The sequence below is a fragment of the Dipodomys merriami genome, unplaced genomic scaffold (genome assembly GCF_024711535.1).
Source record: "Dipodomys merriami isolate MVZ:Mamm:240054 unplaced genomic scaffold, mDipMer1.0.p SCAF_39, whole genome shotgun sequence".
NCBI lineage: Eukaryota > Metazoa > Chordata > Mammalia > Rodentia > Heteromyidae > Dipodomys > Dipodomys merriami.
The window spans coordinates 11733411-11754760 of NW_027205492.1; the positions used below are offsets into that span (position 1 = coordinate 11733411).

Here is a 21350-nt window from a genome sequence, read left to right on the forward strand (position 1 = left end):
GCACCTAGAAAGGCCCCTCAGCCCAGGACCTGCCTGATCCTAGGGGCCAGCCTGAGCCCCAGCATGGCCGCTCAGCCGGTCTGGAGGCAGCACCAGTAAGTGATAAGGACCCCGGAGGGTTCCAGAGCAGGAGGGTCACCCCCAGAGCCGGGAGCCTGGGGCTGCATCTCTGCATGTGTGGCCGGGGAGGCTTCTGCGTGGATCAGCCTGCAGCCTGTGCCGGACCCCAAATGTGACGCACAGAGAGACAGTAAAGGCCTCAGGAGGAGGCACAGGCTGGGTGATGGGGCCACAAGCCAAGGGATGCCGACGACTCCAGAGGCCCATCAAGTTCTGTTGTTCCAAGCTGCGGAGGTGTGTGAACTGGCTGCAGTGCTGTAGGCAATGGTCGCTCACCATAGGCCAGATCTGGAGAAGGAAGGGCTGCGATTCCCACCGCCTTCATGGGTCCCAGCGGCCAGATGGGGACCCTTGGGAGTGAGCAGCAGGATCAGGACTGTTAGTATACCAGCAGGTCAAGATCGCCTCAGGTCAAGGCCTAGGAGCGCCGAGCCCACCGGATGGAGGCCCACGCCCTGAACACAGCCCGGAGTGGAGCCTGGCGGACAGGGTTTGGGGGGACAAAGCTGAGAGCTGGGGATCCCATTTCCCATGCAACCCCAGGAGATTCTAGGCAGGGGGGTTGTCTTCCTGGTCCAGCCATTGTTAGCTGGGGGGGTGCGTTGTAGGGAGCCGAGGCGAGACTCCGCCCACTCCCTTGCAGTTTTGAGGATTACCACTCCAGATGGTGCTTGGCGGGACGCCTGGGCTGTGCGCGTGCGCGAGCAAGGTAGTGTCCCCAGCCAATCCCATGACACCTGGTGACGGTAAAAGGCAGGTGACCAACAATAGAAAAGACCCGTGTTCGAATTCCCTATATAAGCGGCTGTATTTCGGGTGCACGCGCTCTCGCGCCCAAGCTCTCCTACAACTAAAAGGCTCTCCAATAAAGCGTGATCTGAGAAGACTCCTGGAGTGGTGGTCGTTTTTCCTCGCTGGTCGAGTAGGCGGTCACTACAGTGCGTGACTCTCGTTGCCTGTCTGTGCCCAGCAGCAGCGGGCAGGGGAGGGAAGGCAGAGGAAACAAGCCGGGGACATGGCCACGAGGCCCGCCATGGCGGAGCGAAGCCAGGGGGCCCGCGCCACGGTGGAGCAAAGCCACGGGACCCGCCACGGCGGAGCGACGCCACAGGGCCCCGCCACAGACATGGCCACAGGGCCCGCCACGGCGGAGCGAAGCCACAGGGCCCCGCCACGGCGGAGCGAAACCATGGGGCCTTGCGTTCCTGCAGCCAGTGCCTCTTCCGTCTTCACCTCCCATGCTCACTCAAGGGAACATGGGCACGAACGGATGTGCACCCACCCATTCTTAACCAGTCGCTGGCCTTCACCTCTTGTGAGGGGTCGCAGGGCGCTGTGGAGGCTGCGGTGCCGGCCAGCCTCGCCCGTCCCCGGCCGGGGCAGTGGGCAGGAGCGGCCAGGTGGCCAGCATGGCTGGTTACTCAAGAGAAGACAGATTTGGGGACTTTCCTCTCTACCTTCTGATTTAAGAGAAAACATGTTGGCAGTGAATGGACATTTAAAAAATGTGTGAGCAGCATTGCGGGGAATAAGACATCCTCGGGCCACATCTGGACCTTGGGTCTCTGGCCTGGAAACGAGAACAAAGGCGAAATTGTACAGCAGAGCACTGACAGGAGAGTGTGGTAATCACGGCTGGAACTCATTAGGCACAGTGGCTGGGCCAGTCGATGCTGGAGGGGTCGGTGCCGGAGGGGTCAGTAGCAGAGAGGTCAGTACTGGAGGGGTCAGTGCCAGAGCCGCAGGGGCCGGGGGTCAGTACCGGAGGGGTGACTTAAACTGCACCTATTAGGTGACCTTAGTCACACTTCAAAAAGCCTGGGGCTCAGCACCGCCTTCTCCCCCTCCCCCCCCCGCCCTGCCCAGCAGCCACAGTCGCCGCTGGCCAGTCGCCGCTGGCCTGGCCTGCAGGGCAGCAGCTCCTCGCTGCTCAAGGGCTGTGCGGTAGACCACGGCTGCTTTCAAGTTTTGGGTGAACATCCCTCCACACCCCCCCACCCTGTTTCTGCTCTTGTGCCTCGCTTTTATTGGGATGACTGCATCTTTCAGCTATGCTAGCCGTAAACAGTGCTCATTTAACACCCCCCCCCACCGCCCCGCCCCCGAAGCAGCTGCTGACAGCTGGGCTGTAATTCAATCAAGGATCTCTGCAGTCAGGGCCTACCAGAGTCCCATTTGTTGCGTGGATGCATCTGTGGCCCAGAGCTGTACACAGCTGCAGTAAAATATCGACGGGCGCTCGCTTCACCCCAGGCCTGGACAAGAAACGGCGAGTTTGTGGTGGGGGCCGAGGCCCTGTGCGGCGCTCTGGGGAAATCCAAGGACGGCCCAGTGGGGAGAGGACAAACCGACAGGCCAAGAACCACACCACCAGCCTCCTTTCTGCAAAGTCAAAACCCTTTTATTTCATCTATTCATACAGAATTTCCACTAAGGACCACTTTCTTAAACAGCCACGGGTACAATTGGTCCAACCATTAATAAATAGTCTTAAATAAGAAAACAAACAGGTTGTAAGAAAGCGAGCTCACTGGTCCCCAACAAGGATGCAAAGAGCTTTTGGGAGAGCTTCCGATGGAAATAAATAATTTGTCTTGTCACAACTATTTACATGTTTAAACGTACACATGAGAACCCAAAGCAGGTAGGAGCGGTGCGTGTGGGCAGACCGAGAGCGGGAGACAGGGGCCAGCACGCAAAACGGGTGAAACAGAAATGCTGCCCCTTGCCGTGGCCACGCGGCATCCAGGCCGTTGCCCAAGCGACTGAAGGAGAAAAAATAAGAGCGTATGAGCAGAACCCAGGAAGCAACTCCACGGAGGCGGAGAAGGGCTCCCAGGGGGCTGGACTCCACAAGGCCACTGGGCAGCCTGTGTGTTGGTGCAAACTCGGGAAATGTGTGCACACGGCTTCTCCAAGGCCTTGTGCTCGAGACAATCCCGCGATGAGACTCACAAGGAGGACTCGTCCCAAGAGCCACATCCGAAATGCCATCCCCAAGTCGGACACGGGGTCGGGGTGCCCTCTACAACCCGCTGTCTGCAGCTGGCCGTTGGCACACCCTGCACACAAGACACACCCACACCCACGCTCTCTCCCTCATTCTGAGAAACCAGGGCACCGCCGGAGAGGAGCCACACCTGGACTCCATCGGAGGCGGCAGGCTTCATTCCCTCGGTGCTTCTCAATGTCACGGGTAAGCTGTGCGTCCCATCCTACCTGCTGTCCCGTCCCTTCCGCGGTGTCTCATGTATCCCCTGCTACGTGGCGTGGGGGCCCCTGCACTCTGGAACATGCTCCCGTCCTCCTCCGAGCAGACCTCTGTCCTTCCCCTCCCTGGAATCTCTGATGCAGTCCGGTGTGTGCAGACGCCCCCTGCAGCCTCAGACCGAAACCAAGCGGCAGAGGGGCCTCGCTGTCCGCCCACCGCAAGCTTCTGTTTACAAAATCAGAGTAAACCAAGAAACGGGGATAAACTGTTTAGGAAACATATCTGTAACATCCTGGCCGCTTTCATTCATTCGTTTTATTGTGACATTTAGTAAAGGAACTTCCGCTGGGCCTCCCTTCAGCACAGAGACCGTGGGCGCCACCCCTGGCCACGCCCCTCCTCCGCACGGGTGCCGCTGGTGGCAGGGAGCGCTGGGCAGTGCGCAGAGGCGGGGCTGCGCGGAGGCGGGGCCGCACAGCCGCGCCTGGGCCCGGCTGGTTCTCTTTGTGGTTATTTTTCCGACTGGTCTTTCTCTGGCAAAGCTGGCCAAGATCTCATCCACAGGTGACTAAGCAATCGAAGCTCCGACCCCAGTGAGCCAGGGAGGGGAGAGGTCCCAGGGATGGTGGAGGGCCTCGGGAGCTTCTGGGTGGATCCGGAGAAGCGTGGCCGGAAGGGTTGGATTCCCGGAGGGCCTAGTGGCAGCCGCAGGCCCGCACCACCATGTTTCTGTACTTCTTCAGAATGACGTTGGAGCTGTCGTCGAAGTAGAGCACAGAGATGGCGTTGAGCTGGGTGGGTGCGCAGCAGGGCTTGGGCACCGTGTCCGGGTTGATGAAGTGGACCTGTAACGCACCGAGCGTGGACTTCCGTGAGAGGCGTGCGAGTCCCTGCGAGTGGCCCCGGCTCCTCTACTGTGCTGCCTCCCTCGTGCCCCCATCCCCCTACACCCCCCAACCCAGGCGGGGGTACCCACCAGCGTCTGCACAATGGCGTGGTTGGTGGCGTTCATGTAGGAGTTCAGCGGGAAGGCGCATTCTCCCTCGCAGTAGTAGGCTGCATAGCCCTCGGGTGCGATGATCCAGTCCTGCCCAGGGAGAGGAGGACAGGTGGCCAGGGCCCAGGTCAGCAGAGGCTAGGGGCCCAGGGAAATGTGCTCCCCGCAGAACGAAAGCCAAGGGCAAGGGGCGGCAGGGCCGGGCCACGGCAGAAAGCGCATGCCTGGGGCAGCCATGCTTCCCCGGCGGCAGGGGCGGCCGCAGGGGAGGCTTGGTGCCAGGCAGATCTGGTCTAGCACCCACTCCGCCACACCCCAAAGCTTCAGCAGCTGCAGCCCGCCGGAGGGAGCCCTCGGCGCTCTGGTGCACGTCTCTGCCAGGAGACCAGGGAGCCGCCACGCGGTGGCGGATGCCGACAGCAGAGACAGTCACGGGGCCCAGGGCCCGTTCCACGCTGGTCCCGTGCAGCCCCTCACGGTGCGGGCACACCAGGCCTCCGCAGACGCCCCTGGAGTTGGGGCTCTGCCCAGCTCGGGCCCACGTGTGCTCCCTGCCACCCTTGGTCATGGCACCACCGTGAATCCCAGGACAGACCACAGGAGACCACCGTGCTGCCGTGGCACCTGTGTTCTGTGGGCGACCGGCCTGAGCGCGCTGAAGAAACCGGACTCCCCCACTGAGCTCACTCACCGGACTCCCTGACACCCCTGCTGGGGTCCTCCCCCCACACTCCCCAGGGGGCTCTCTCAGCACATTCTCCTACTGGACTCCTCTCAGCTCTGCACTGGACTCCCCCCCCCCCGGCTCTCTCCTTGGGTTCCCCACAGAGCTCCCACATGGAGAGCAGCACCATCTTATAGCATCTGGGCTCCGTGGGGCAGTCCCGTGCTCAGCCACGCTGCACCACGCAGAGCCCCGAAGGCTGCGGTGCGCCCGGCAGCTGCTGGGGGGCCGTCCCCGCCCTCTCCACCTGGGCGGGTGCGGTCGAAGGGCTGCGCTCCCACGATCCCACCCGGAAACCACGCGAGGGCCAGTGGCCGGGGCAGAGGGGAGCAGCCGTGCCCCGCATTCCACATTCCCCGCCAGGCGTGGGGAAGCAGCAGGCCACAGGGCAACAGGCGGGCCAGGTACGTGGAGAGTCCAAAGGGTCAGGGTTCCTAGCTGCACCGGGGCCCCATCCCAATTCTGCTCTCGGGTTTCAGGGACCCCCCATACTCTTCGCCCTAGTCTTCCCCTGCCAGTCCACCCAGCACCGGGGCACACACTGGCCAAGAGGCCAAGCCGGTCCCCACTCACCGCACTGGGGAAGCAGCCCCTTGCCTGGCCACACCAGAGTCCTGGCGAGCCTCAGAGCCCTGACCGGCCCTGACCGGCCCTGACCGGCCCTTACCTGCCACCCCAGGTCCCGGAAGCTGACGTAGAGCTCGTGCTTCTTACATGCCTGCCTCTGGTCACTGCTGCTGTTTTCTGCATCGTTGGGGAGAGCGAGCGCAGAGCCCGGGAGGAGAGACAGGCACAGGCGGTCAGAGGCCCTGGGGCGCAGCAACCAGGCCTCCAGCCCAGCGACCCCAGCAGGAGCGCGCCCCCACCGCCCCTCACTACTGCTCAAGGTCTGCGCTTTCCAGATCCTTTGTAGACGTTATTTCCTTTATATGTATGAGGGTTGTTTTCTTTTGTTTTCCAATACTGGGGATTGAACTCCGGGCCTCGAGCTACCACTTGGGCCCTACTGCCTGACCAGCTCTCAGTCTACTTTTTAGGAAGCATTTTGCTAACTTTTTGTTATAATGATCCTCTGCTCTCTCCTTACCTGGGATTACAGGGATGTGCCACTGCACCTGATCTGATACGTGTGTTTTTTGTTTTGTTTAGTCTTTTGGTAGATGGAACCGGGATTTGAACTCAGGGCCTTTTGCCTACTAGGTAGGAACTCTACTACTTGAGCCATGCCCTGAGATCTCTTGCTCTTTTTTTAGTTTCTGAAGTGGTCTTTGTGGTGTTTGTACCCCGGGCTAGCTTTAGCCCACAGCCCTGTACCCACGCCTCCGCTCACAGGTGCGGTGCCAGCCTGGCTGGATGCCGTCTTGCTCACTTTTTGCCCAGGCTGACCTCAAACCACAGTCCTCTGGAGTGGCGTGGCGGGGGGCAGGAGGTGGGGGTACAGAGCACGGAGCCCTTGTCACCACCAAGAAGAAGCCGGAGGGCTGCAAGGTGGAGACCTTGAAGCCTCCTACACGCAGCGGGGCAGCGGCTTTCCAGAGAGTCTGTAAGCGCTGGCAAAGCTGCAGGCATAGCTGACGCCTGCACACACACATGCACACTGAAATCCCCCTCCCCCCTGCTCACACGTGCACTGCGCTCCCCCCTCCCCATGCACACTCACATTGCACTACTCCCTGCACATTCACACTGCACACACACACACACACACACTGAGAGGGGCTGGTGTGTTGTTGACCACACCTGTCTTCCTCTCCCGGACACTTGCCAAAGCTGCCTGATTGACTCAGAGCCCCCCAGAGCCACCTCAACACCAAGCCAGCATCACAACAGCCTCTTCCTGGGCTCCGAGTGTGGACCTCTGGAGCTCCACTGTCTTGGAGAGGCCGCGGCTCCCGGGCAGCGCCAGGTGACTTCTCAGAGCAAAGCACCCAGATGCCAGCGGCCCCCCCCCCACAGCCCAGTCCCCCCCTCCCCAAGCCCTGGGAAGCCACCAAGTCAGGACCAGTGCATGCACATGGCTGCCACTCTGTGGGCCATCTGGTGAAGGTGGCTTTTGCCAGGGTGCTGGGCCCCAAAGGGGACCAGGGACCCAAGCAGGCTGCCCACCCTAAGCCACATCATCCGAGGAGCAGCTGGAGGCCGGCAGCAGGAGGCCGGCCTCCAGGAAAGATGCTTGCAGCAGTGGCAACATGGACTCCACACACAAAGGCTGCACAGGGAGAGAACGCAACTTGTGTGGCCCCACAGCCCACGGGGGGGGACACTGCAAATGCTCAGGGCCACGCGGGGCGGGGGCACTTCAAACACTCAGGGCACGCCCATGCACGCAGGCCGGGCTCAGAGCCCAGGGTGCCGCCCAGGCCCAGCTGGCTTTCAATTAAACTCCCAGGCAGGGCTGAGAAGAACTTAGAAGCCCAGGGCACTGAGACGCACAGGAAGGAGCCAATCCCAAGCCAGGGGAGCAGCTGCTGTGTAAGGCGGTGGGGGATCCTTGGGGGGGCCTGGGCGGCAGATACTCCCCAGAGGGCCGGAAAGGATGCTGTGGGAAGTTGGGGGTAAGGCTGAGCTGTTCTGTCTCCTCACTCTCAGCACACACCTGGCAGGGCGGGGGGGTGGGGGGCATGGCTGGGATGGGGGCATCACAGTACTTTCTTCCAGGAGGGTTCACGAGAGCTTCCAACGGCCTCTGGGCTCTGAGCTGGCCCCCGTGCCCTCCTGCACGCACCTCTCTCGGTGCAACCTCACAATGCACGAAACTTGCCCCTCATCTAGGGACGGAGGTCCAAGACATGGCTCCCAGGGAAATCACCACCTCGTTGCAGCCACCATAGCCTCCAAATGCCACAAAACCTCCCACCACAGACCTGCATCGCCTGCTGGGGCTACAGCCAGCAGCAACAGGACCAGCCCAGCCTCGCTCGGGACTCGGAGCTCACTGCCCATGGGTCCCCTCTGCACCCCTGGAGAGCACCAGGGTCCCCCCTGCCCCTCTCCTGGGGCCCGTCACCACACAGACGTGGCCGATGACCGGTCAGCCCATCTGAATGACCCCTTGGGGGGGCCCCTTCTGGCTTCTGCCACCGAACCCCAGCCCAGGGAGGGTCCCCAGATAGGAAGGGGTCAGTTGGAGTTGCATTTGGATTTTGCATTTGTGAAGCTTAGAAGAGAGTCCAGAAGAGAAGCCATAGGAGATCTCTACCCACACTCAGGACTTGACTCCGTGGGGCTGGGAGTACAGATTACAGCAGTGTCTGGCTTCAATGGCACAATCTTGTAAGAACAGCTCGGACCTGTGACTGTCTACTGTGAGTGTGACTGCACACCTGCGTGTGCACCTGCGCGTGCAGCGAGGAAAGGTCTCACCTCTGGCCCTTCTCAGAGCCTCTGTGTTGCTCACAATGAAAAATGATGACTCCATCTTTCATGCGCTTACCTTATAGTGATGAAACATTTCAAATAAAATCTAAAAGTACCCAAATAAGATGTAATTAAAACCCTCTCATTTATACTGAAAAAGGATTTGAGTGGATCAATTTTTCACTTTTGTTTTTGATGGTACTGGGGATTTGAACTTAGACCCTCACATTCTACTAGGCAGGTGCTCTACCACTTGAGCCAGGCCCCCAGCCCTCTAGTTATTTTCCAGATAGTTTTAGTCTCCTGACCCCCTGCAGGGCCAATCTCAGACTGTGATCCGAAAATATACATCCTTCCACCTAGATGGGATTACTGGCATACTCCACTACATCTAGCCACCTAGCTGTGTGTTGAGATGGGGGTCTTGCTAGCGTCTTTGCCCAGGCTGGCCGCAAACTTTGACCCTCCTGAATTCCACCTCCTGAGTGAGAAGGACCACAGGCACGAGCCACCACGCTCAGCCCAAACTTCACATGTGTTTCATTTTAAGAAACAAAGGAAGCAAACCGGCCCCCTCCCTTGCTGCTCTGAAGGAGTGACTCCCCCCCTTCCCCAAAGTCACCCCACCCTGTTTGCATGGCTCCCCTTCAGAGCAGTGGGCATTGGTAAAGCCGCTGTTGTGTCTATGTAGAAACGGACACAATGGGCACCTTGTTCTGTGTGTTCTGCTATTCGCATTTCTAGACTAACTCGCGGCTTTTAACAGGATGGGGACGTTCGCTCCACATAGCAAGCGACGGAGTCTGCTGCAGACCCATCTGCTCGGCACCCGCACGGATTCCCAGTGACCTTGGCTGGGCCTATGGGGCTCCTGGTTCTCCACCTGGCCGTCCTCCCTCCCCCAGGGCCCCGGGCATACCTGCCACGTTGGCCAGCCTCAGCGCCTCCTGGTTCTTGGGCGTCTTGGAGCGGTTCTGGCTGCGCTGCTTCGCCCCCGTGGAGCGGGCGCTGCGGAGGTGCACTTCCGTCGCCTTGAAGAAGGCCACCATGAAGGGCTGCTTGTTCTGGGGCCCGTGGCGCCCGATCAGCCCCGCCAGCTTGGGGTTGATGCTCTGCCCTAGAGCGGAAGCAGGAAGGCACAGAACTGTGGGCACAGGGCAGGGGAGAGGGGCTGAGGGCGGGCCAGAGGCTGAGCATCTGCCTCACCCACCCTGGCGCTGCCGGCCAAGCATGTGCTCTGCACCTGGGAAGGTGTGCTGTCCCCGGGACTTCCGTGCAGGTGGGGGCGGGGGAGTTGGATGGGCACACAGCATGGGGAGGGACCCAGTGGCAATGAATAAGTGCATGGAGAAAGGCCAGGCCAGACAGGGGGCAGGGAGCCAGGTCAGTGTTTTGTGGGTTTGTCAGTCACAGGGCTTGAACTCTGGGCCTGGGCGCTGTCCCTCAGCTCTTCAGCTCAAGGCGAGAGCTCTATCACGTGAGCCACAGGGCCACTTCTGGTTTTCTAGTGGTTTACTGGAGATAAGAGTCTCACGGAATTTCCTTGCCTGGGCTGGCTTTGAACCATGATCCTCAGATCTCAACTTCCTGAGTAGTTAGGATGACAGGTGTGAGCCACCAGTGCCCGGCCAGGTCAGGGTTTTAATGACCGTGTGACCTGGTGACAGCAAGGGAGGAGCCCCGAGGGCAGCTGAGGTGGCCAGGCACAGGGGCCAGCAACAGCAAATGCCTGGAGGTGGGGCAGAGGGTGGGGTCCAGGGGCAGCTGCTGGGGGACAGCTGGGCCCCCGTCCACCTGGCCCTGTCTCAGCGAGCACCTGCTGTGTCCCCCAAACTCAGGCCACCCAGAGGCTCGCGGATGGCTTGCTTTGGAAGTGGGGTCCCTGCAGGTACAATTCCTCAGGGAGCAGCCACCCAGGGTGAGGGGCCTTGTACCAATGGCTGGCATCCTTGAGAGAGGTCATGACCCACGCAGGAAGGGCCGCCTGCAGCTGGAGGCTCAACAATGGGACTTGAACTCGAGAGCGTCACACTTCCTTGGCAGACGCTTTACCATGGAGCCACACCTCCAGCCTTTTTGAGACAGGGTCTCTGGCTTATGCCCAGAACCATGATCCTCCTATTTAGAATTTCTGTGTAGCTGGGGTGAAAGGTGTAAAACACTGCACACCCAGGCTCAGTGCATAGCCACGAAGGCCAGCCCGGGCCCCAGGCCTGGCCAGCAGCTCCTTAGCTTGAGAAAGGGGTTTACAGCCAGAGCTTCTGAGCTAACAGCTAAGCCAGGTGACCTCTCCCTTCGCTTGAGGCCAAGGTGTGTGGCAGCAATTGTGTGCGGGGAGGGATCTGGGGGGTGGACAGAGGCCCCAAGAGGCCATAGAGTGCCGGGAACAGAAGGAAGGGTGGACGAGGCAGAAGACTCAGGATGGGCTGTCTACCCACGATGAGGTCACTGTGGATACAAGCTCAAGGTCATGGCTCTGGTGATGACCGGTCCACGGGGGAAAAAACCAGAGGGAGTCAAAGTCTATGTGCACATTACAGAACAAGCTCTGAGAGGCTGAGTGACCTGCCCAACAATACCCAGCTTGGCACCAGCACGGTGGAATTTGAACCCACAGCACGCCGAGTCAGGCCACATACCCACCATGGCTACAATGCCCCCAAGCCAAGTGAGAGGAGGCAGGGTCTCCCCAAAATGGCATCTCTGGGGGAACTGGGCCATCTACATTTGGAGTTCACTTCCGGAGGCCCCCCCCCAGGCCCGTCAGAAAGCAATCAACACAGCTCCCCAGGCCAGCTCAGGACCGGGCGGGGGGGGGGGGCTTGCTTGGCTTAACAGCGAGCACTTGAGAGGATGTTTCCCACCACCACCCCGAGTTTACCTTGCCCCCTCCCCCCATCAACGTCTGGCTTTTCTGCATTCTTGAGCGGGGTTTCCCTGAGTTCATCCATCTATAATGGGAGAGGTTCTATAAAACACACACACACACACACACACACACACACACACACACACACACACACACACACACACACACACACACACACACACACACCACACACACACACACACACACACACACACACACAACAAAAAACCATTAAAGCCGAGCCCCCAGGAACGGCCATTCCCCCCGGAAGGCTTTTAAAATGAGCAATATAAAAATGCCTGGTCTGCAAGCCATTGCTGGCACACGCGCAGTCCCTGCCCGGCCCCGCGGCCCCGCAGAGGCTCTGAGCACGGGGCTCCCGTCGCCTGTCGGGCGGCAGGTGAGGTCAGACTCCCGCCCCGGCCCCAAACCTGGGAAGAGATCCAGGGTGTCTAGCTGGAGGCTGAAAGGCACCACCACAGGCACAGAAAACCACCGGGGCCCGCGGGCTGGCCGTCAGTCGCAGGCTCGGTCACCCTGTGAGCCCACGCCCGTGTCTGGGCGGGAACCTGGTGCCGGCTACGGGCAAGCCACATTGTCCCTAACAATCCGAAAGCTGGACGCAATGCCAGGGTCTCCCAGCGTGGGGGCAGCAGGAGGACCACGTGCATCTGGGCGGGTGATTGGCGGGGGAGGGGGGGTCTGGGGACGGGGAAGCGTCTGGGTGGGTGACTGGGTGGGGGCAACACCGTGCCCTCTCCCCACTGCCGCCAACAGCACCCCATCTGTGCCCATCAGCAATGTCTCCTGCTGTGTCCCCAGGGTGAGGAAAGTCCCGACAGAGCGCTCCCTGTGCAGCCTGAGGAGCTACCCTGAGGGCTTTTGCTCTGTGGGTGCTCTGTTTTGAACCCAGGCCTTGTTCCTGCTAGGCAAATGCCCTACCACTTACTTCGTTCTCCTAGCTCTCTTATTGTTATTTATTTGTGCGCATGTGCGTGCTTGCACTTGTCCTGGAGCTTGAATTCGGGGCCTGAGTGCTGTCCCTCAGCTTCTGTGCTCAAGGCTGATGTTTTACCACTTGAGCCACAGCTCCACTTCTGGCTTTTAGTGGTTCACTGTAGATGAGAATCTCATGGACTTCCCTATGTGATCCTCAGATCTCAGCTTCCTGAGAAACTAGGACTTTCCTGCCAGGTCTGGCTTGGAACTGTGATTCACTGATCTCAGCTTCCTGAGTAGCTGGGATTACAGGCATGAGCCACACTGCATCAGGCTTGTCACTGACAGTTAACTATAAATAAGTAATTACATGCTGCTAACGAAAGCCAATACCTTATAACTACAACAAGTGTTACATACACAGTAAATTTTATGCTTATTTATTTATCTATTTACTTATTTTGAGGCAGACAAGGTTTCATTGTAAACCCTAGGCTGGCCTGTGATCTTCCTACCTCAGCCTCCCAAGTGCTAGGATTACAGATGTGTGCCACCGCACCCAGCCTCAACAAGGATTATTGCAGGGGGATAATGTTTTTCTTCTTTGTGACATTAGGATATGATGTTATAATGTATCAGCTTTGCTTCATAAATCCAACTAATTGCTTTGATTATCTGTATTTAAGTATGCAGCCAGAGGCAGGCATGGTAGCTCAGGTCTGTAATCCCAGCACTCAGGAGTAGAGGCAAGAGGATCACAAGCTCTAGGCCAGCCTGGACAACATAGCAAGTCCAAGACCAGCCTGGGTTACATAGCAAGAGAAGGAAGGAAGGAAGGAAGGAAGGAAGGAAGGAAGGAAGGAAGGAAGGAAGGAAGGAAGGAAGGAAGGAAGGAAGGAAGGAAAAAAGTCCACTAAGAATATATAAGGCAGGTGGAAATGGGTTGATTAATGTTGACAGAAAGACAAGATATACAGAATGTTTTAAACTATGAAATCTGTGTCTTTGGGAAAATTGGAGAGGATTTCCACTTTAGCTAAAAGTTAAGTTTTTTTTGTTGTTAAAGCTTAGGAATGGCCAACTTTTGCAAATGGAAGCCGGAACACTCTCCTGAACCTGAATTTCAGATGAGCAAAAGCCTTCCCCAGTGTGCACGACCATGTATCATACTGAGTGACCCGGGATCTGTGTCTCACCTTGGAGAGTCTCACCTTGGAGGGGTCCTCCCCAAGGCCGGGCGCTGTGGCGATGCCCGTGCTCTGGGCCCGCAGGCGGCAGGACTGAGGGGCGCCTGGCAGGACTACTGCCCCGGCCTTCCCGCCAGGAAGTGAGCCGCGTGTCACACGAGGAGAGCGCGTGGCTCGTGGGAAGCCAGCAGCCCAGGGCCCCTTGGACGCGAGGTGACACGCTTCACCGCCATGCCACCCCCAAGGGGGTGTGTGGAGAAGGGACCCCCGAACTCAGCCAACACACCATGCCTACATGGAGCAGCTGTCCAAGGCCTGGGCGGCCTTCAGGAGAGCGTGGGAGCGGGAGTGGAGGGGAGTGGAGGGGAGTGGAGGGAGAGGCAGCTAAAGGGCAGGTTGAGAACCTGGCAGGACCGTAGGTGGCACTTGACTGCCTGGTGACCATGACCGGGTGCCCCAAGCAGCGCCCAGGCTCTTCTGAAGATCCCAGATGGCAGGCAGAGAGCCCAATTGGGGCTCAGAGGCCACCCACAGAGAGGGCAGCACCCCAACTCTCTGATGGCTTGTTTTCCAGGCCCAGGGCCATCACCGCCCCTGGGGCCCTCAGCATGAGAGTGTTCCTCATTAACTGTGGGAAGCAGATGAATCCCAGCCTCTGCCCTGCACGGACCCGGGACCAAGTGACAAGCGAGAAGGCGGCTGAGCGTGGCATCCGCCAGGCCGCGGTGACCCAGCAGCCACCCTGCCTGGCCAGTGTGCGAGGATGGACCCCAGGCGCCCCCCCCAGCTCAGTTTCCAGACACAGGAAGTGAGGTGATCATGAGGAGCTGGGCCGTGATGGCATCGCACCCCGGCCCCGGCGTTCTGCCCGCCACAGGCAAGCAGCGGCCAGCGGGAGGCTCACTTCCACGCACACCGCCCAGCTCGGCCCTGCAAGCCCCAGGAAGGACGTGTGCTCTTGTGTGCCCCCGGGGAGGGGCACACACATGAGCACACACTTGTGCCAGGCTGACTCCCCGAGGTGGGGGGGGGAGGGGCCCACGAGATGAGCAGCCAAAGCCGGCAGGTGTGGGAGGCACCCACGGAGCGCAGGGGCAGACGAAGGCAGGGTCCTCGGGTTGGAGGCTGGCGGGCGCCATCCTCCTGAGCCTGTGCTGCCTTCGAGCCAGCCAAGCCCAAACATCGCCCCAGCTGCAGCGCTGTGGGGTGGGGAGCAGCGCTGTGGGGTGGGGCGCAGCGCCGGTCCACACGGCCTCAGCCTCTCCTTCCTCACCCACAGGCTGTCTGCTGAGTGACCAGCATGTGCTTCCCATGTGAGCAAAGTTCCTGCAGGGGTGGGGTGGGGAGGGGGTCAGCATGGCTCCCATCCCGGCAGACAGCGCCCAGGGCCAACAGTACACTGAGGGGACGTGAAAGGTCCCTTAACATGTAAGTTGGGCATGGTAGTTCACGCCTGTAATCCCAGCTTCTTGGGAAGGGGGGCAGAGGCGATCAAGTCAAGCCTCAGAAGAGTTATCAAGATTATCAGTACCAAATCCACACCCCCCATTGTGGCTACCTGGGAGGCTGGGACTGGGGCTGGGGCTACAGCAAGGCCTCCCGGAACCCACCAGCACTGCTCAGCAGAGGGTGCAGAGCCAAGGCGTCTGTCGGCTCAGGGGTCCCTCTCTGCTTCCGCCCAGCCCCGGACAGTGCTCCATTCATCTCCAGCAACCAACTTGGGGGGAGGGGGGGACAGGACCGCAGCCCTCACCCCTGCACCGTCCACCCCTCTTCCTGCTGCCTGGTTACCGCCCAGAAGCCACAGGTGCGGCAGCTTCCTCCCCCAAGGTGGGCACGGGGCGGGGGGCGGGGGAGCAGACCCCCCGCAGCTGCAGCAGAGCCAACAGAAGGGCTGCAGCTGGCGAGCAGGGAGCAGGCTCTGCGCGCCTCCGGGTGGTCCCGGAAGGGCACCTCTGACCCAGCCTCCCCCAGGGCCGACGGGGAGGAAGCGAGCACACAGGCCTCCACGTTGGTCGTGGGCAGGCAGGGCCTGGCACAGGCTTCGGAACACAGCCCTGCAGCGCCAGGGCAGCCATTTCCACCACCCACAGGCCCAGGCCTGGGGAGGACGCAGAGGCCCAGAAGGCGGCGGCTGGGAATGCGGGCAGACGCCCGGGAGCCCCTCTGTGTCCCCCAACTGTGGCCAGATCCTGCGCAGTCAGGACCCGACGGAGGCCACCTCCCCCTCCCGACACACCCCGGGGCTCTGCCACCGCCCTGGGCAGGGCCACAGATCCGAGTCAGTGGGTTCCCGAGTTGAGGCTGGCACCAGCAGCTCTGCTAGTAGCCAGGACCGGGCACACAGCAGGTGGTTTCTGATGGAGCAGCCAGGATGGGCAGGGTGCTGACGGCTGGGGGAGAGGCCCCTGTAGGAGGTGTCGGTCCACAGCCAGCCACCACGCGCAGTTTCCCAGGCAGCGTGTGCAGTGCCCAGTGGGAAACAGCATCCTCCCCCTTCCCCCCACCTCCCCACCCAGAGCCACTGACAGCTCTGAGCTGGGGGTCCAAGCCCTCCCGGCTGGAGCCTGGGCAGCGGCGGCAGCAGCCTGGCCAGCCCCTGGGGCTGCCTGGGGCTGCCAGGGAAGGCAGGCTCCCCCTGCACCCCAGACTTGCTTTGCAGTCTCCACACAAACTGCCCATGATACTGACGCTTTCAACGAGCAACAGCCACGCCTGCCCACCTGCAACACGGCCGCCATGCAAAGCGAAGGCACACTTTGGTATTTGGGTTTGCAATACTAAGGTTTGAATCCCAGGCCTCGTACTGGCCAGGCAGGTGCCCCACCACCCATCCACGCCCCTAGACATCTTTGCTTTCGTTATTTCTCAGTCAGGGTCTTGTGTTTTTGTCCTAGTCAGCCTGGACAGTGATCCTCCTGTTTGTGCTTCCTGAATAGCTAGCATGACAGGTGCACACCACCATGCCAAGTTTATTGACTGAGATGGAGGTCTCATGACCCATTTGCCTGGGGCTGGCCTCAGATCGAACTCCTCCCAATCTCTGCTTCAGGAGGAGTTGGGATTACAGGTATAAGTCACCGAACTCAAAGTTCTTCCTCTGTCAACCCACAAAATCTCCTAACAACCCTATAGCCCCAGCCCATCCCCATGTGAGGATGATAAAGCCGCAGCTCTGCCAGGTCAGGAAAGCCATCTGAAGTCGCAGAGCGGGAGGCAGGCCGACCTTACAGACCTACAACCGCACTCTCTATAGGCACAAAACACAGAAGTCTTAAAAAGGACGCTCCTTCCCGGTGGACAGGGCCAGCCTCTAAGAGAAGTGGTCAGATGGGGCGCACTGGGTACACTAGGCTGTCGCTTGTGGGAGAAGAAAAGATGCAAAGTCGGGTCTCTATGCAACCACTCCAATGCCAGAGCGCATCCCCGAAAGTGAGCCCCGATGGAAGTGGTGCTGTGGCTCAAGCGGTGGAGCGCTCACCTTGAGCCGAAGAGCTGAGGGGCAGCGCCCGGGCCCAGAGTTCAAGCCCCACAACCGACAAAAAAAAAAGTGAGCCCCGAAACAGGTGCTGCCATGGGAAACGGAATTCTGCAGCAAGGGAGAAGGAAGTCAGAGGGAAACCATTTACTGGTGCACATTCCCATAATGTTTGCCTATGTAGCCATAGGCAAGTAAGAGCTTCCCAGTCCAGCATAAGTGGGGGGAAAATACATTAAAACCAGTGGAAGTAAAACACTACACACAGAATAACGGTCCCCAATGAATCAGAAACTCACTGTGGGGCCAGAAGCAATGAGTAGATCCCCACCCCTCCAGCTCTCACTCACTTCCTGTCCACCCTCGGCAGACTGGGTAGGGAGTGGAAGAGGCTGGCAGGGCTGGGGCTGGCTACTGATGGATACTTGACTCACGGGTCTAATGTGGGAGAAACCAATGCCTTAGGCATTTGACTGGCAGTATGGACAGTTGTGTCCACACAATCTTGGTGGCACTGGCCTCTGGCGGGTAAGAGCCTAGCATGCCACTGCCTGTGCCCCAGAGTCAACTTGGCCTAGATAGGTGTCAACAGAGCACGCTGCCATGTGCGGTGTCACCTCTGAGCGCCGGTCCACGTGTAGCAGGTCTGCTGTGGCCAAGACCGTGCACCGCTCACAGGCAGAGAGCCACACGCAGGCTGCCACCCTGGCTGGCGCAGGGCCACGCGGAGAGGCAGGGTCCACGTGCAGGGGACAGGGGCTGGGCATTACGTCCCCGCAGGGAGGGCGGGAGAGCTGGCTGGTGTGGAGGCGAGCATGCGCACAGAGCCCCTCCCCTGGTGCAGGGACACTGGCTGTCCTGGGACCGGTGGTGGCGGTGGCCACAGACTCACCATGCAGAGTCTCCACCGAGAGCTGCAGGCCCAGGTTGTGTCGAGGGTTGACCACCCAGTGGTTGCTGGTGGCGGTGATGTCGAACACCAGCCAGCCCTCCTCGGAGGCCCACAGGGTGCGGCTGTCCAGCAGGAAGAGGTCCGACTCTCTGGAGAGAAACAGAGATGGCGTTAGGTTAGCCGGCCACGGCACCTCCACACCAACCACCCACCCCTTACTGGAGGGGGAGGAGGGGGCCCTGGCAGCCCCACAGCAGGGAGAGGGACAGGGACACATGGGGGACGGGGCTGCCACCAGGCCATTTGGCCTTAGCCCTCGGGGCTTCTTGGCAGGTGGTGCCAACCTGCAGGCTGCTGGAAGCCCGGGGGGGGGGCAGGGCTCTACACACACTTAATCCTCCCAACCTTGATGTGTGGGGAGCAACAACCATCACTCGTCCAAGGTCACTTAGCCAAGGGTGCTGCTGGGCTGAGCAGCCCAAGCAGCTCAGCACCCTTGCCAGAAGCTTTGTCTTATTCTCTCCCTCCCTCCCTCCCTTCCTTCCTCCCTCCCTCTCTTTCTTTCCTTTTCCTTTTATTTTGTGTGTATATTCAGGTGCTGGTCATTGAGAGAAGGAAAGAGGGCGCCCTTTAGTTCTTTCCCTCGCTTTTTGTAGTAGTGAATTAGCAAAGTTACAATTTGCCCTGTGGATGGGTAGGCAGGTGAGTGGGTGGGGGGTGGGTAGCTGGACAGACAGAATGGGCAGACAAATGGATAAATGGATACAGGCAAAGATGGATGCTTGAATGGATATATGGATGGGTGGATGTATGGACGGATGGATGTTGGATGGGTGGACAGGGGAGTGAGAGGGTAGCTGAATAGTTGGGTGAGTGGATAAATGGATGGATGGACGGGTAGATAGGTAGGTAGATGAATAGTGAGGTGGGTGGCAGATTGAGTGGACGGACAGATAAATGGATAGATGATGGATGGATGGATGCATGCATGCATGCATGCATGCATGGATGCATGGAAAGCACCATGACAAAACCCAAAGAGAGTTTCTGCTCTTCACACACAGTCACCAGCTGTGGTAAGTACGTGCTGAGCAGTTACTACATGCCAGGCTCTGGGTGAACAGCCTGACCAGCTTCATGTCACCGACTTCTCTGAAGGTTGGGGAACTCTTCCCAGCAGTGTGTGGCTCTCAAGGGCAGCGGCTCAGAAGGCTGGAGTTGTTTACCCGGGATTCTATCGCCAGACCAGGAGCCAGCTAGGCAAAACCCAGCCAGGCACCATGCAGGAAGATGGCTCTTCCAGCATCTCTGCTCAGGTGAGGCTGTCAGCGTCTCCAGGCCTTTGACCAATGAGACTATGGCAGAACTTCCCGCTCAGCCAGCGGCGGGAAGCAAGCGGGGGACTCCAGGTGTGCAGGGGTCCTCCCCGCGCTGCGGGGTATGCTACCCTCCACAGCCCCCCGGCGAACCCAGGAATAAACAAACTTACATCATGAACCAGTGTCCTCAAGGGTATTGTGTGTGTGTGTGTGGTGGTGGGGAGAGGGCGCCAGTTCTGGGTCTGGAACTCAGGGCCAGAGCTCTTCACTCACGGCTGGTGCTCTACCAATTGAGCCACTCCTCCACTTCCAGCTTTTTGGTAATTAGAGATAAGAACCTCACAGACTTTTCTGCCCAGGCTGGCTTTGAACCATGATCCTTACATCTCAGCCTCCTGGGTAGCTGGGACTACAGAGGTGAGCCACTGGTGCCCAGCCTTTGTTTGCCCTTGAGAACAGGAATGGGGCGGGAGGGCTGGAGATGGGGGAGGGCCGGGCAGGGCCTTTGCTGCTCCCCACAGTGAGGCAGCTCGGAATCTCCCAGCCGCCCTGGGATCCCCACATCCATCCACAGGTGTGTAAGGCCACTCGTGGCTCTATGACACACACACACACATGTTCCCTGTCTGTGCCTGAGCCACGCTCCCAGCTGCTGGTGGAGTCTGACCCCATCTGTGGGGTCTGGACGGACCGTGCAGCTCACGGCGTGCAGGAGGCGCCCGCGGAGACCAGGCCTGGTGACTCAAGAGGGCTGGTGGCTTCTGGGTTTGTCCTCTGCAAGGCCAGGCTGACATTGCTGAAGACAGAGACATCCTGGGGTGGGGGGGGGCCAGGAACCAGGCGGGCTCCAGGTGGGGTGCCATGGCTGACCACAAGCAATGCCCCGCCCCCCGCAGGGCAGCAGCAGCAGCTGGCTCTGCCCGGCCCCATTCCTGAGCCAAAGAATCATTGTTGGTTCAACCACAACGTGTGGGCGGGCACAGACCATCCAAATAACACTCAACCGAAAGCGGGCCCTCTTCTGAGGGGCACCGGCGAGGACGCGGGCCTGGGCAAGGCGGGCAAGGCAGGGGGCCTCGCAGCCGCTGCTGGGCAGGGCCGGGTTGACACGGGCAAGCCGGGACCATCCGCTCCACTCCGCGACGCGGGCAGAGGCCCCGTGAAACAGTGCACGCACCGTGCGCATTCCAGGAGGCAACAAAATGCCGAGATCGAGGCAGAAAGAAAGGGAACGTTTGAACAGTCAAATAAGACATTAAAGAGATTCCAGTAGAGAGCCAAGCACAGGAGCACGTGCCTGTAATCCCAGCTACTTGGAGTGGGGGGGGGGGGGGGGGTGAGCCAGGTCACCAGCTTGGGCAACTTAATGAGATCCTGCTTGAAAATTGAAAAGTAAAGTAGGGCTGGGAATACAACCCAGTGGTAGAGCACCTGCCTGGCATGTTCAGGACAGAGGGAGGGAGGGAGGGAGGGAGGGAGGGAAATTGTGTTGCAGATCAGTTGTGATGTGGAGGGCACACACCTGTGGAGAAGCTTCCGGAGCACAGGGCAGGCAGCGGGATTCCTCTGTGAGGGCCGCTGCCCCCCATTCTCTCCCACATGCACCCATCATCCACAGCGCCTCGGCTCAGCATGCACAGCCCGGTTACCAGCTCGGAAAACCCGGTCTGTTTGGATCAGCTTCCCGTGGTCCACGTGACCCTCCCCGCCCCCCCTCAGGGTGTGGGCAGGCTCAGCAGAGATGTCCTCTGGCTGCCTCCCACCTCACGCTGCTTCTGGCTTTTGGGTTTTGTTTGGGGTATTGCTGAGATTCGAACTCAAGGCCTTGCACATTCTAGACAGATGCTTGACCACTTGAACCATGCCCCTGCCTTCCCCCCTCCCCCCTTTTTTTGCTCCAGTTATTTTTTAGTTATTTTTCAGGCAGGGTCTATCTTTTGTCTAGGTTGGCCTTGGACAGTAATCCTCTTCTCTCTGCCTCTCAAATAGCTAGGATTCCAGGCATGGACCACTACACTCAGCTTTTTCTTTGAACTAGGGCTTTGCGAGCTTTTGGCCCTGTGATCAAGTAGCTGGGTTTAAAGGCATACCTCACTGGGCACGGCCTGCAGCAGAAGCTGGCAAGCCTGAACCCCACAAAGCCCTGCTGTGCAAGGGATGAACTCACAGGAGCTCCAAAGTCACCAGCCTGGGACACAAGGGCTCCCCATTCCAGATCACTCAGCAGTGTGTGTGGGGGGGGGGGCAGGGAGCGTTG

At 59.6% G+C, this 21350-nt stretch overlaps 1 protein-coding gene across 1 annotated transcript in view; it reads right to left on the bottom strand.

Annotated features, from left to right (window-relative positions):
- Window positions 1-2524: 2524 nt before the first annotated feature.
- Window positions 2525-21350, bottom strand: part of Bmp7 (bone morphogenetic protein 7) — a 56260-nt gene continuing 37434 nt past the window's right edge. Inside the window, exons 3-7 of the mRNA XM_069990043.1 lie at window positions 17775-17923; window positions 9329-9526; window positions 5720-5796; window positions 4308-4418; window positions 2525-4176 (exon numbers count right to left, since the gene is read on the bottom strand). Of these exons, the coding sequence (XP_069846144.1) occupies window positions 4027-4176; window positions 4308-4418; window positions 5720-5796; window positions 9329-9526; window positions 17775-17923 (685 nt within the window). The 3' untranslated portion in view covers window positions 2525-4026. The remainder of the gene's footprint in view (window positions 4177-4307; window positions 4419-5719; window positions 5797-9328; window positions 9527-17774; window positions 17924-21350) is intronic.